General features: G+C 44.0%; 1 protein-coding gene across 1 annotated transcript in view; it reads right to left on the bottom strand.

Moving 5' to 3' along the window:
* CACNA1E (calcium voltage-gated channel subunit alpha1 E) overlaps positions 1–12482 on the bottom strand; it is an 817054-nt gene extending 804572 nt beyond the window's left edge. The window contains exon 1 of the mRNA XM_073571345.1: positions 12196–12482. Coding sequence (XP_073427446.1) covers positions 12196–12430 — 235 coding nt within the window. The 5' untranslated portion in view covers positions 12431–12482. The remainder of the gene's footprint in view (positions 1–12195) is intronic.
* Between the last annotated feature and the right edge of the window lie 1343 nt (positions 12483–13825).

Here is a 13825-nt window from a genome sequence, read left to right on the forward strand (position 1 = left end):
TGTAAAGGTGCGGATGTGAGAAACTGGTCCTCGCTTGCAAAAGAGGCCTTTGCGACCCTGAAAAGAAGCTTTGTCTGCTCCAGTGTTGGTACAGCCAAATCCCTCCAAACCATTTGTTGTGGAAATGGACGCCTCTGAGGTGGGGGTGGGGGCGGTGTTGTCCCAAGGGCCTGCCATTCTAACCAACCTCAGGCCATGTGCTTTCTTTTCCAAGAAGTTCTCTGCTGCGGAAAGAAATTACGACGTAGGCAATAGACAGCCTCTTGCGGTCAAATTGGCGTTTGAAGAATGGAGGCACTTTTTGGAGGGGGCCAGTCACCCGGTTACAGATCACAAAAATTTGTCATACATTGAGTCTGCTAAAAGACTAACGCCTAGACAGGCCAGTTGGTCACTTTTTTTTCCCGTTTTCAGTTTACATTCTTAGACCCTGGACATTTCGTCCAGGGTCTAAGAATGTCAAGGCTGACGCCTTATTGCGCAGTTTTCAGCTGGTGTCTCCCCCTGAGCCACCGTCCTCCATTCTTCACCCTGGGGTTGTGTTAGCAGGGGTCTCGTCTGAATTGGAACGGGAGATTCAGGGTGGCCCAGTCGTGGGCTCCGGCGGCCAAGCCGGGGGGTAAGTTGTTTGTCCCAGAGCAACTTCACCTGAAACTCTTGCAGGAGTTCCATGAATCCAAGCTGAGTGCTCACCCTGGTATTTCAGCCACGCGTCTGGCGGTGGCTAGGATCTTTTGGTGGCCTACCCTTGGTTCGGACATAAAAAAATTAATTGCTGGTTGTGGGGTCTGCGCTCGTCCTAAAAGCTCTCATAGCCGGCCGGCAGGGGAGCTGATGCCCTTGGCTGTACCCGAAAGACCATGGACTCACTTATCCATGGATTTTGCTACCAATCTCCCTCCATCTAAGGGTAATATGGTGTTATGGGTAGTGGTGGACAGGTTTTCTAAGCAGGCTCATTTTGTACGCCTGTCCGCACTACCGTCAACTGAGACGTTGTCCACGTTGTTTGTGCGGCATGTGATCTGGTTGCATGGGGTACCCCTGAATGTGGTGTCTGATCATGGTGTGCAGTTTGTGGCTAAGTTTTGGTGTGCTTTCTGCAAAAAATTAGGGATGTCTCTGTCCTTTTCATCTGCATACCATCCTGAGAGCAATGGTCAGACGGAACGCACTAATCAGTCCCTGGAAAAGATCCTCAGGTGTCTAACTTCTGCTAGACAGAATGACTGGTGCAATGCACTACCATTGGCTGAATTTGCCTTCAGTAGTCGGGTGAATCAATCCACGGGTATGACTCCTTTTTTGATCATTTATGGGTTCAGTCCTCATTTTGGTGAGTTTTTTCGTCTGGACTCGGGGTGTCCCGGGGCGGAGGGCTCTGTTCAGCGATTACAGAATACGTGGGCAGAAGTCCAGCGGAGTATATCTAGGTCTCAGGGCAGGTATAAGTTTTTCGCGGACAGGAAACGAACACCAGGGCCCACGTTTCAGGTTGGAGACAAGGTAGTTGAAGGTTCCTTCAGCCAAGTTGGGGCCCAAATTCATTGGCCCATACAAGATTGTGGAAAAAATCAATCCAGTGGCGTATAGGCTGTGCCTTCCACCCTCTTTCAAGATCCCTAACGTCTTCCACAAATCTCTACTGAAACCTTTTGAAGCAGTCCGGGGAGACTCTGAGTCCGCTGCTCCTCCTGTTTGGTCGAGGAGCAGGTGGAGTACGAGGTTGGTCATATCGTAGATTCCAGGTTGGTACGGCGGTCAGTACAGTACCTGGTTCATTGGAAGGGGTATGGACCGGAAGACAGGTCCTGGGTACCGGCCCGGTTGATGCATGCTGATCGCCTGGTGTGGGCTTTCCATGCTAAGTACCCGGGCAAGCCTGGGGGTCCAGAGGCCCCCTGTTGAAAGGGAGGGTACTGTCATGATCTCAGTGCGAGATTGACTCGCACATGTGGAGTTAATGTCTGGAACCAGTACTGATGACTGGCATTTCTGGGGTTAAAGGTTGTGATCCCAGTGCAGGCTTACCTGCACACCTGGGGCTTATGATTGTGGCCTCTTCCTGGTTCTGGGAAAGGCTTCTTATAGCCTCAGGAAGCTCCTATGCCCGTCAGTTATAATTTCGCTCTTGGCTTAGTGTGGTGACCCCTGAGTGCGTTTGTGCTGTGTTCTTGCTTATCTGATACTCTGTGTACGACTCGGTCTGTTCTCTGGATACTGCTTGTTGGATTCTGCTTGGTACCTTCTATGTTTGTTTGGCTTTGACCACTGCCTGGCCCCGACTCTCCATTCTGTCTCATCCCTGGTACTTTACTGTTATCTCTGTTTATGACCCAGGTTTGTCTGACTTTGAGAATTCCTCTATTAGTGTTCTGCCTATCTCTGACAGCAGGACGCTAAGCCCCGCCCCCTTGCGGTCACATGACCATAGGTCCTTCACTGCTCACTGACTTTAGCTTCTCCAGGTCCTGTTTGCCTGAACTATCCGGCCGTGTCTGACCCCGGGCCCCTCTGCAGTGTGGGTGAGTCCTTGCTCAGTGGTGGCTGCATGCCGACCTTAACAGGACCGTGACAATCCCCACAGCCATCTATCGTCCGAGTCACTATTCCTCACATCTCGCCCTGGGCAGGCTGCCTGGGCTTCTGACTCATATCAGAAAGTGCAAAACACAAGCTGCGGAGACACCATCACATGTTTCTCAACGCAAGCAATGAATGTTTTTACATATTTCCCATAAGGGATGGGGGCATTGCTCTAGAATCACTGCGTTGAGAAACATGTGATTGTGTCTCCGCAGTGTTGGATGTTGATCTCCATGAGTTCATTCATCCTAATTTTTCACAATCTTCTACTAGGCATTGCTCCTACTAGCCAGTTTCCTACTCCACACTGATGAGGGGCAATACCCTGAAACAGCTGTCTGTGGATGGATACCATGTTTTGGCATAGGTGGTTTCCTTCATTGGAGACTGCCCTTCCCGTGGTTGTTCCTTCCCGGGGAAAGACCTGGCTAGTCATTGCTTGCGTTGAGAAACATGTGATGGTGTCTCCGCGGCTTGTGTTTTGCATGTTTTTACATATTTCCTATAAGGGATGGGGGCATTGCTCTAGAATCACTGCGTTGAGAAACATGTGATGGTGTCTCCGCAGTGTTGGATGTTGATCTCCATGAGTTCATTCATCCTCATTTTTCTCAAATCAGAAAGTATCCTGACTATACTTCCCTGCTCTGTGCTGTTCCTCCCATTTAGTGCTGCCAATCTCCTACTCTATTCTATGCTGTTCTCTATCTCTAATGTGCCCCTCTCTATTCTACCCCACTATGGTCCTATACTACCTAAGGTCCTATTCTAGCCCAAATCCTAAAACAGTACATGACATCACAATGTATAAACATTACATATCACATCAATAACAATGAGCTGCCACACTCAATCCTGTGAGCGGCCACTTAGGGGAGAGGAGGCACGTGAGGGTCCCCGCCAACTCCTTACATAGGAGACCTAAGAGAATGTAAATTGATGGATAACGAGTAGGAGAAAAGTTGTAAAGGACTGTCTGACCACCCAAAGGACACATTTAACAGTCGTTTTTGAGCAGACTCCCTTTATCTTTATTCTAACCTATACAAGATGATAAATGGCTTTACCTGCTAGAATTGTCATTGCATTGGCCAGTTCAGGACTGTAATCCTTTTAAAGACCCATGATGCTTCAGGGCCCTATTGGAGATTTTGCATTGGCATGTATGAGCTTCAACATACGCCATTGAAGAAAAGGTCATATACCACCGCTACCCACCATCTTCCTTGCACTGAGAATCCTGGGGGCATCTATGAACATACACCCATAGTACTTGTGCTCTAGATGACTGGGTGTGGTGAATCTGGATAGTAGCCTGCAGGTCCAGGTTACCATTCCTGAGCTGCCTTTTCTGTTCCTAAGCAGAGTAAAGCCCCCGTCTCACATAGCGAGATCGCTGTTGCATCACCGAATTTGTGACGCAACAGCGATCTCACTACGTGTGACACATAGCCGCGATTGGGCCCCTGCTACGATGTCTCTGATCGTGCTCGAATGTCCTGGGCCATTTTTTGATCGCTGTTGTCCCGCTGGCCAGCAGGCATCGCTGTGTTTGACAGGGACAATGACGAACGACCTCAATACTACAGGTCTGAGAGACAGGGTCCCAACGACCGTCGTATCGTTACACATCGTTGCTGCATCGCTGTTGAGATCTGACTGTTTGACATCTCACCAGCGACCCTCGTAGCGACGCACCGGCGATCCCTACCAGGTCGCATCGTTGTCGGGATCGCTGATGCGTCGCCAAGTGTGACGGTACCCTAATAGACCAACTTGGGCTTCTCTTAAGCAAAAAACAAAGCTCCGTAATGAATCATTAGGAAATTGCAAATTAATAGCAATGGGCTAATTACTGGAGTTTTCCTTTAAGTAGGCAATACAGACTGATAAACCCCGGCAGGGGGGATACAGATAGTGCATACATCACCTATTCTGCTCCAGCTCGTTATCAATCCTGTCTGCCGGCTACAGGATGCATTGTGCTAATATCAATAAGTAATTAGTCATCCCTAGTCCTGAGAATATCTTTTCAATAGCTTCTGTGAATGCCAAATCTGTCAGTTATACAATTAATTTGGTATAATTAACAGAAAACTGTAGGTAAGTAGAATGTGATTGCACATCGAGAAGCCGCATTATGCATCCATAACAAAAAAAAATGAGTGGGTGAGCCATTTGTCATTAAATAAAAGTGGGAGATATATTCTATGTGATTCGGGAAGATGTTCTCCACCGGACACAAAGTCGTCCATTTATAAAAGCACATGGCATTCACTACTAATGGATATCTAGGAGAAGTGCTGACAATTTCACACCCTGTGCCTGCTCCCAGGTGTCAGATCTTCGATTCTTCTCTGCCTGAGCTCAGCTATTCCACAACCTTATTCATAATAAATCCTACATGTTATTACTAATTGTGCCTATTTTTTATGCATTTACCAATGTATAAATATACACCTGTAAAGGGAATCTGTCACCAGGTTTTTGCTAGCTCATCTGAGAGCAGCATGATGTAGGGAAAGAAGCTGATTCCAGCGATGTGTCACTTAGTTTACTGGGTGCAACAGTTGCGATACAATCAGAGTTTCTAGATTTAGCAATGAAGCAGAGCTCAGAAAGCTAGCCCCGGCCACAGCACAGCTTTCTTTGTACGTTGTATATTGACCTTAAGCAGTGCTTGGGGTGGGGTTGGACCAGGATGCACAGGAGCTGTAGTCCAACAGTGATAATCTCCTGCTGATAAAACACTGATTGGATTAAAACAGTACACACCCTAGTAAATGACAGATCTGTGAAATCAGTGTATCAGCCCCTACCTCATTCTGCCCTCAGATTAAATAGCAAAAACCTGCTGACATATTCCTTTTATTAAAGTGGGAGTGTCATCAAACTGAATATATTAAAGAGGTTGTCCCATACCTAACACTTACAAAGTATATATTACTCAAATGGAATCATGTTTCTAATTTACTTAACTTGAAAACTCCCTACAGTTCCACCATACAATACAACCCTCCCTGCTTCTTTATTGTACATCCGATGATGTCCTGTTTGAGTCTCCCAGCATGCAGCGAGTTCCCACAAGGAAGGGGATGGCGTTGGGGTTAACTTCTCACAATTTCTTTCACTACCAAGTTCTCTGATGATCTCCCTTTTCAGGGCGGTGAAAGAAGATGGTGAGAGGTGGGGAGTGACCACTGCACCGGCCCCGTGATGACGTTCCGTGTGGGAATCCCCAGTGCGTGCTGGGATAATCTAACAGAATGTCACCAGCTGTAAAATAAAGAAACAGACAGAGGAGTTTGTTGTAAAGGGAACAGGTTTTAAAGTAAAGTAAATTACAAAAGTGATGTTTTATAAATAGATATAGACTATAAGACCCCTTTAAATAGATCTCCTAAACCTGGATCTTATAAAGAATGACCCAATACTGAATCCTAGCATAATAATTTTAGGAAATGACTATGGTAGGAATTCATTATCATTATCAATTTATATTATCACATGACTGCCTATGTATTTAGCCAAGGGCTTAAAGAGAACTTTTCAGCACAATTTTGCATGTTAAAGTAAAGGTATGGCCATAATGGCACTGTTATACAGAATAAATGTATACCTTTTGCGAAGAAATCCACATGGTGATTTTTCTTTAATTAGCATTTTATTGTTATGGTGTAATAAACTGCAGGTGCTATTAGTGGGACTATGAGTAGGGACAGCAGACTCAGCACCGTCCCCTCCACCTGCCTCTGGAGTCTGAATCTGCCTCTCGCATGGAAGTTCACGCCAGCACCTTTCAGATTGATTTCCCGGTGGTCTTCAGTAAATGGAACCAGTGGTGGCGCATGGACAGCTAGAGCCGAAATCTCAACCTGCGCATGCACCGTCACTGGTTCCATTTTACTGAGGACAGCCTGGACGTCAATCTGCACATGCACAGTCACCGGTGCCGTTCCATTGTAGACCACCGGGAGCTCAATCTGTGCAAGTGCCGCCTGTGACGAGGATGGCGCCGACATAGATTTTCATAAAGCAGGCAGATGCAGACACCAGAGGCAGGCGGAAAGAAAGGGGCAGGAGCCAAAGGCCCTCCCCCCTTTGCACCAAAAGCTTATTACACCCAAACTTCCGTTGCTAACTAAAGATCAACCATCATGCAGATTTCTTCACTAAAGGTATTTATTTAATCTGTATAACCATGCCATTGTGGTCATGCCTTTACATTATCATGCAAAATTGTGTTGACAGGTTCTCTTTAAATAAATGTATCCTGGCAGAGCTGTAATTAAACGGTTAAAGGTAAGTCTGTATATCACAGGGAGTCATCCTCCAGATTCTGCTTGAATGCAAACTATTGATTGTGTGTTACGTGTCTCCAGTAATTCACAGTTGCCAAGTGCACTTCTGAAGAGCGCGGCCGAGCAGTAATTATTTCCTTTCAATATTTTCCTACGATACCGTGCAATGAGTTGCTTTCCTCACCACATAGAAGTAAAGTAAGTGTAATACCCATGGTAAGTGCTGCCCACTGTCCGAGGACTCGTTATCCAAATTTCAGGATCTTTCTCTTATGATGATAATCAGAAAAGACTAAAAAAATAAGAACAATTTATGTTACCATTAATGTTTTCTTTATCCTTCCACAATTGTTCATACATTGAGGATAATATTGGGACACACTTGGTCCATTTAGTCATTGAATTCAAGTTTTGTAATCCGTACCATTGCCACAGATGTATAAAATCTAGCTCCTTGGGTCTCCGAGTGCGGCGGAGCAGGGGGCAAAAAAGTCACCAGTGCTCTGCTGACCCCATAACTGCAGAGTCCAGACCTCCTCTGGTGTTAAGATCAGCACAAACACTGCGCCCCCGCCGAGAGCTTCATGTAATGGGCATTCAGGGCAGAGCCACTGCATGGAAGCCTTACATCACCAACCACGATGGATGGAGTGGTGTAAAGCTGCCACCACTGGACTGTGGAACAGACGGAACGTGTTCTGTGGAGTGAACAATCGCGATTTTCTATCTGAGAGTAAAAGGTCCAGCACTCCTTGTGGTGTTGCGGAAAACAATCTTTAATGCTACAATCCAGAATAATAACGTTTCGGTCTACTTAGACCTTCATCAGACTGAAAAACCACAGATGTAAATATAAGTCAGTGGATACAAGTGTTTGACTCCTCTTTAAGAATTAATCAATGTAAAATGCAAAATAATAAACAAAAAATGAAACAATAAAGAGACATCAAAAATAATAGAAAGTGATTGACAACTTATGCATAATAGTACAGATAGTGATTATGCCTAAGACAAGGAAGACAAGGTATATTATGTAATATTAGTTCTGGCTAAAGTATAGTCCTTGATAGCATCCTATTCCCATTTTTTTCCAGTTCTCATATCCTCAGTACAGGCAGTAATATTCTATATTATTCCTTATCCTAGGCATATCGACAATCTGTGCTATTATGCAAAAGTTGTGTCTTATAACTCCGACCATGTGGTTTGTCATAAACGCTATGTATTGTCTTCTTTTCTCTTGAAGATATATTCAATGCCTTTTTGGGTTTATTGTCCCCTCTGTCTATTATTTTGCTTATATTGACCATCCTTATTGTAATTGACTTTCTATTCTTTGTCAGTATTTTGTTTTGTTTTGTTTTTTTGTTTTGCATTTATACATTGTTTTATTCATAAGATGAGCCATAAACCCTTGTATCCACTACCTTATATTTATCTGTATTTTCAGTCTGATGAAGGTCTAACGTAGACTGAAACATTATTTTTCAGAGAGCGAAGAAGTGCTCACTTCTTCCAGATGTAAGTGATGTGTCCAACGGCAGAAAGTCCAAAGCGGCCGCTGATTGGCTGCAGGATGCGCATAACATCACACTTACATGATTGCCAGGAAAGACAGTGCCATCAATGCTGGGAAGTTGCCAGCATCGGAGGGGAGTATGTGTGTGATATTTTAAAAGGCGGGAACATGGATTGATAAGGAGTTGTACGAGCAGTGGACACCCCCTTTTAGAGATTGTTTTCCTCAACATGACAAGTGCTGGATTTTTTTCTTTTGCTTAATACCGGGTGGTTCCCCTCTCGCGCACCCCCAGATACGGAGTGATGTGTATCCTCTACACTGTTCTCTGTCTAGGACACCAGTGGATGAGTTGAGTGTGGGACAAGCGAATGACAGGAGGAACCATTGTGTTACTATTGAGCCAACCATGAAGTTTGGTGTAGGATGGATAATGCTATGGGGAATGTATTTAAGGGATCTACCTAGATCTTTTTTTAGGCCTTGTGAAAAGAAATCTTAATACATCAGCATAGAAAGACATTTTGGACAATTGTAGCCTCCAACCTGGTGGAAACATTTGGAGGAAGGCCCTTTTCTGTTCCCTATGACTGTGTGTGACTGTGCCCCAGTGCACAAAGTCCTTAGGGACATGGTTTGGGGAATTTGGGATGGAAGAACATGACGGCCGCACAGAGCCCGGGCCTAGACCAAGTCCAACACTTTTGGGATGAAATAGAACACAGATTGTGAGCCCGGCCTCTCCTCCAACATCAGGGTCTGACCTCACAAATGTACTCTTGCATAAAGGGGCAAAGATTCCCACAGGGATCTCCAAAATCTATGTAGGTGTCACAATACTTTTGTCCAGGAGCAGACAGAGACAGTGCAAGGCCCCTGTCCAAGAACAATATATGGGCCCTTTTCAGCCTAATAGGTCCTCATCATGCACCATACTACCTGTCACACGCCATGCTTACTGGCATCATCACTGAGAAGAGTGACTACAGGGCACAAGTGCCGATAAGGCAAATGGCCACTCCTGGAAACTTAATGGAGGTGTGGTTTGCGACCACCATTGTATAGGTGCCGAAGTCGTGGCGGGAATCTTACAGGTATTACAAGCTGAATAATGGCCTCTTTGTGCTCTTCATTAACAATTTTTTGCAAATTTAGTACCTGTAGAAAAGAATGAATCAAAAATCATCCCCAACCCCCCCAAAAATACGTTGGGAGCAATGCACAGCGATAATTGGGGTAAACCCTTTTCTGAGCTTCCTTAAAACTCGAGTTGGGCTCCAGATCTAGATTTCCTGCAGTTCTACAGAAGCAGATTCCCATTATTATAATCTAGGTTCAGTTCTGTAGGGGATGGTCGAGGTTTTGCACCTATAAGGCTGGTGCTACACAGTGACATGTCACTCGGCCAAAAATCATTGTACATCGCAACGTAATGCAAGTGAAAGAGGTCGCTTCCACCTTGCTGGTGGAAAAGTCACAGAAAGTCAGAACTATTTGGATTTTTTTTGCACCTTGTTTGTCATGGAATGTGATACTTTGCAGGTGGAAATGCGACCCCATTCACTTGTACTGCGCCGTGGCCAAAATAGCCAACCTTGTGAAAGGAAACCTCATCCAACAGATGGTAAATACAGTCAGATCTCCCTTCTAATTGGCTGCTAAGAGAGAACAATACATTTATAGTCAACCGCAGAGTAAAAAGAGAAAAATATTTTAGGATTATTGTGTCTTCAAAATTTGGCAACATTAAAGCCGAAAAGAAATTCTATAAAGAAACTTAAGGCTAAATAATGTAATTCATCAAATGTTAATGATCTGCCCCCCCGTCTCACCCCAACGTTTCATACAGTATATTCCATGCAGTCTTTTGGCAGGTGTCAGAACATGTAGGGGGTCATTTTAATTGTTGGTGTCTCTTTTAATGCTACTTTACCTACCACAGAGGCTGCGCCGTAAAAGATAAAATCCCATGGGAAGCAGAGCTGTCAATCACTGCCCCATTATGTCACACCTCACTAAACTGGTACCTGTTCCAATGGCAGGACTGAGATGATTATTTAGCTCAGCTACCCAAGAGGCTCTGACAGCCGAGCTTTACATGTCTCCTCTCCAGTAAAAGGCTTGATGACAAAATTGTCCAGAGGGCGCACTTCTTAGATTCAGGGTCAGGTCTCTGTCAAAAGACGTCTCAACTATTAGTACATGAGCGTTTATTAACAAATTAGTATGCAAATCCAGTCCTGGTGGATTACAACATGGACTGCTTTGCTAATTAATTTGCAGACTTTTTTTTTTATTATTATTATTCAAGATCGATGATACCTTAACTCTCTTCTTGCCAAAACTGTAGCGCATTCAATTTCCAGCTTTACATGGTGACTATTCATAACCTTAAAAAAAGGGGGCTCAACAAGACGTGGCGCTAATGCTGCCAAAGAACTACAAGTATCAACATTCTATAGTTGTATTGAACCTAGTCTAAAAAGCAAAAAGTATACCAGCTCAGTAGGTATAGAAAACCTTAATCCTTCCATGCTCCTGTGTAGCCTTCCAATGAGAATCCAAAAATGCTGGACCTAGTGGTTCAATCAATGGCAGCATCAAAGTCTGTTTTGCCTTTTTTCTAATCTACTTTCGAGAAGTGCCTGCTTATATAATTTCATAACTATGCTCCAGGTTGTTAAAGTGAATTGCACCTTGATACAAATTTGGAAAAAAAAAAAAAAAAACTTGCCGTACATGTGATGGTTAATACACAAAACCAAACCGCACAAAAATCTCACATCCTCGTTTTAATCAGCTGCAGATTTGTAAAGCCGTTGCTTATTTGCAGTTTTTTTTTCTCATACGAACCCCTAAAAATTCAGTTGTCATAGCAATGATTTCTACAAACCAGAAAATCCGAATGCAACACGCTCAGAACTAGTAAACAGTCGAAAAAGGTCATGAACATTCATGTAACCAGAAAATACAAGAAAGGGACATGAAGATATCTACAAAAGCCAATGCAGCACCGAAGTTACAGTGTCGTCTCGTCGACTCGGAAAACGAATACGAATCACTTTGCACAATTATAAATAGCAAATAACAGCCGACACTCCCAAGTCTACAAAGTTGCAAAAAAGAATCTTCTGCATTCTTTTAATTAGTGGTGTTACAATGACAAAGCAAAACAGGGTGAACTGTAAGGTCTCATCATAAGCAATTAACGGTAAACTTTAAAAGATCCAATGCTTTCTTTATGGGACTCGAGATCAGTTATGCTTTTTTTTTATATATATATATATATAAAGAAGAATACTCGCCTTGTGAGGTGTATAGAATCTACAACAATGTCTTCTAAATGGGTAATATCAACCAACCCTCTTGGACACTGACACATTACCAAGTCATTGTATCAAGCCCTCTTTTAGTGTAAATATTTACAAATGCAAAGCTAAATATTTTAAGTATAAGAAAACAAAAGAAACCTGACAGCAAATTGTTAATCACGAGATGCTATTGATTTATCATTTTCAGCTCAAGAAACCTCAATTTTTTTTTTTTTTGCCGCCGAGATGGGTTTTGTCAGCAAGATTTGTTAAGAGAGCAATTTCCTGGAGCTGTCATCACAACAGGTTGTATTAGCAGCTCCAGCCAAAGGGATCCCTTCTAGATTCAATAGCCAAGTGGAAAAAAGCAGTGCTGAAATAATAACGATAATCATAACCATCGCTATCTCTTATTGTAGAGCAAATTAAAGAGAAGACGCTACCGGCTTGACATAGAATAAAAGACATCACAGCTTACCTTGATTTAATTCATGGTTTCTCCGGTTAGCTTGGTGAGGGTGTGGGTTATGCCAAAGGAAATAAATTCTAATATAAAAGGATTTAAAAAAAAAAAAAAGCCAGGAGAAGAGAAGGGAGGAGGGAAAAAAAAAGAAGAATGAGAAAGAAAAGAGAGAAAAGACAGTTTCTCCTGCCCACACTGAAATAGGAAATCTCTGACAATCAGCAAACGGGGAAGCAATACACATGAACATACCAGAGGGGGCAGACAGGGTATGAACACAGAGCGGAGCACTAAAGCTAAATAAAAGCACAAATCAAAAAAAAAAAAATCTCCGACACATGTGAGGTTGGAGCAGTTGGGGGTGAGACGAGGGTCTCTGCATTTTTATAATGAGTGTGTTAAACAGTTCTATGCCTGCTCATGTGAGTCAGACAGGGCTTGTACTCCATACTGACCTATATGAATCACCCCAACGGGATCATGCATTGTAACATCAGATGCTTCTTTCTGATAATTATTACCGCGTCTATCTAGTTTTATCAGATAAAATGCTGTCTTGAGCCAGTTTCATGCACCCCTAATACATCCACACCTCCAGAGACGGTATAATGGCTGCAACCCCCAGAGCGGCCTCCCCCCGTTCTACTCAACTGAACTTAACATTGAGCTCCATAGTGATCCAAGTTAGGTTCAACAACTGTACATAAAGGAGTAATCCCAGAATCCAAAATTATCCTATTTCCATAAAAGACAGGAGGGGCTCCCTGTGTAACACCTTGGGCAACAGGTGGAGGTGAGAGAGAGGGTTGGTAGCTCGCCTGGAGAGGTTGTGCACAGCACAACTGCATAAAAGAGTGATGTAGGATCCAAATGTGGCCCCTTCTCTAGCCGCTGTACTCACACTGAATGGATAGAGGACATGGAGCATGAAGGAGAGAGGAGTGCGGTGGATCCCAGGCGCTGCCGCCAACAAAACCAATTCCAGGTGGTGACTATAAAATGAAAACAACTTCCCATTTATTGCAACATATTTCAAAGTAGATTCTACTCCTTCCTCAGGCATCCGTCTTTTTTCACTAAACGCCTGGAATTGCCTTTTGTTGGCGCACTTCTTTCTTCTTCATTTTCATATAGCGTAATTGATCAGTGGGATTCCAACAGCTTGGAACCACAGTGATCTTAAGAATTGAGTTCTGCAGAACTGTCATGATCTGCTTAGTTCATGGGATTAGGTAGTTCAGAGGTTAATCTGGACGGCCTCACTCTGAGATTCTGGGAGGCTTTTTATAGCCTCATTGTGGACTCATTCCTCGTCGCTTATACTCAGATCCTTGGCCGAGTGTTTGTGACCCTGGTGTGCTTTATGACTGTGATACTTTATGCTTGTTTGGTTTTGACCCGGTTCTGTCCCTGTTACGAGTTCTGCCTGTTCCTTTTGTACTGCGTTACTATCTCTGTGTATGACTCATTGCTTATGTTCTGACTATTCTCTGCTTGCTCCTCTGGTACCACGCTGCCCTCTCTGTGTATGACCCCCCCGCTTGTCTGACCTGAGTTCCCCTAATCTTTACTCCAGGATTCCTGTAATAGAATCCTACAGTCATCTATTGCAGCAGGACGCTAAGCCACGCCCCCTGTGGTCACA

Source organism: Dendrobates tinctorius, unplaced genomic scaffold, assembly GCF_039654945.1.
Source record: "Dendrobates tinctorius isolate UK_male_01 unplaced genomic scaffold, ASM3965494v1 ptg000029l, whole genome shotgun sequence".
In the NCBI taxonomy this organism is placed as follows: domain Eukaryota; kingdom Metazoa; phylum Chordata; class Amphibia; order Anura; family Dendrobatidae; genus Dendrobates; species Dendrobates tinctorius.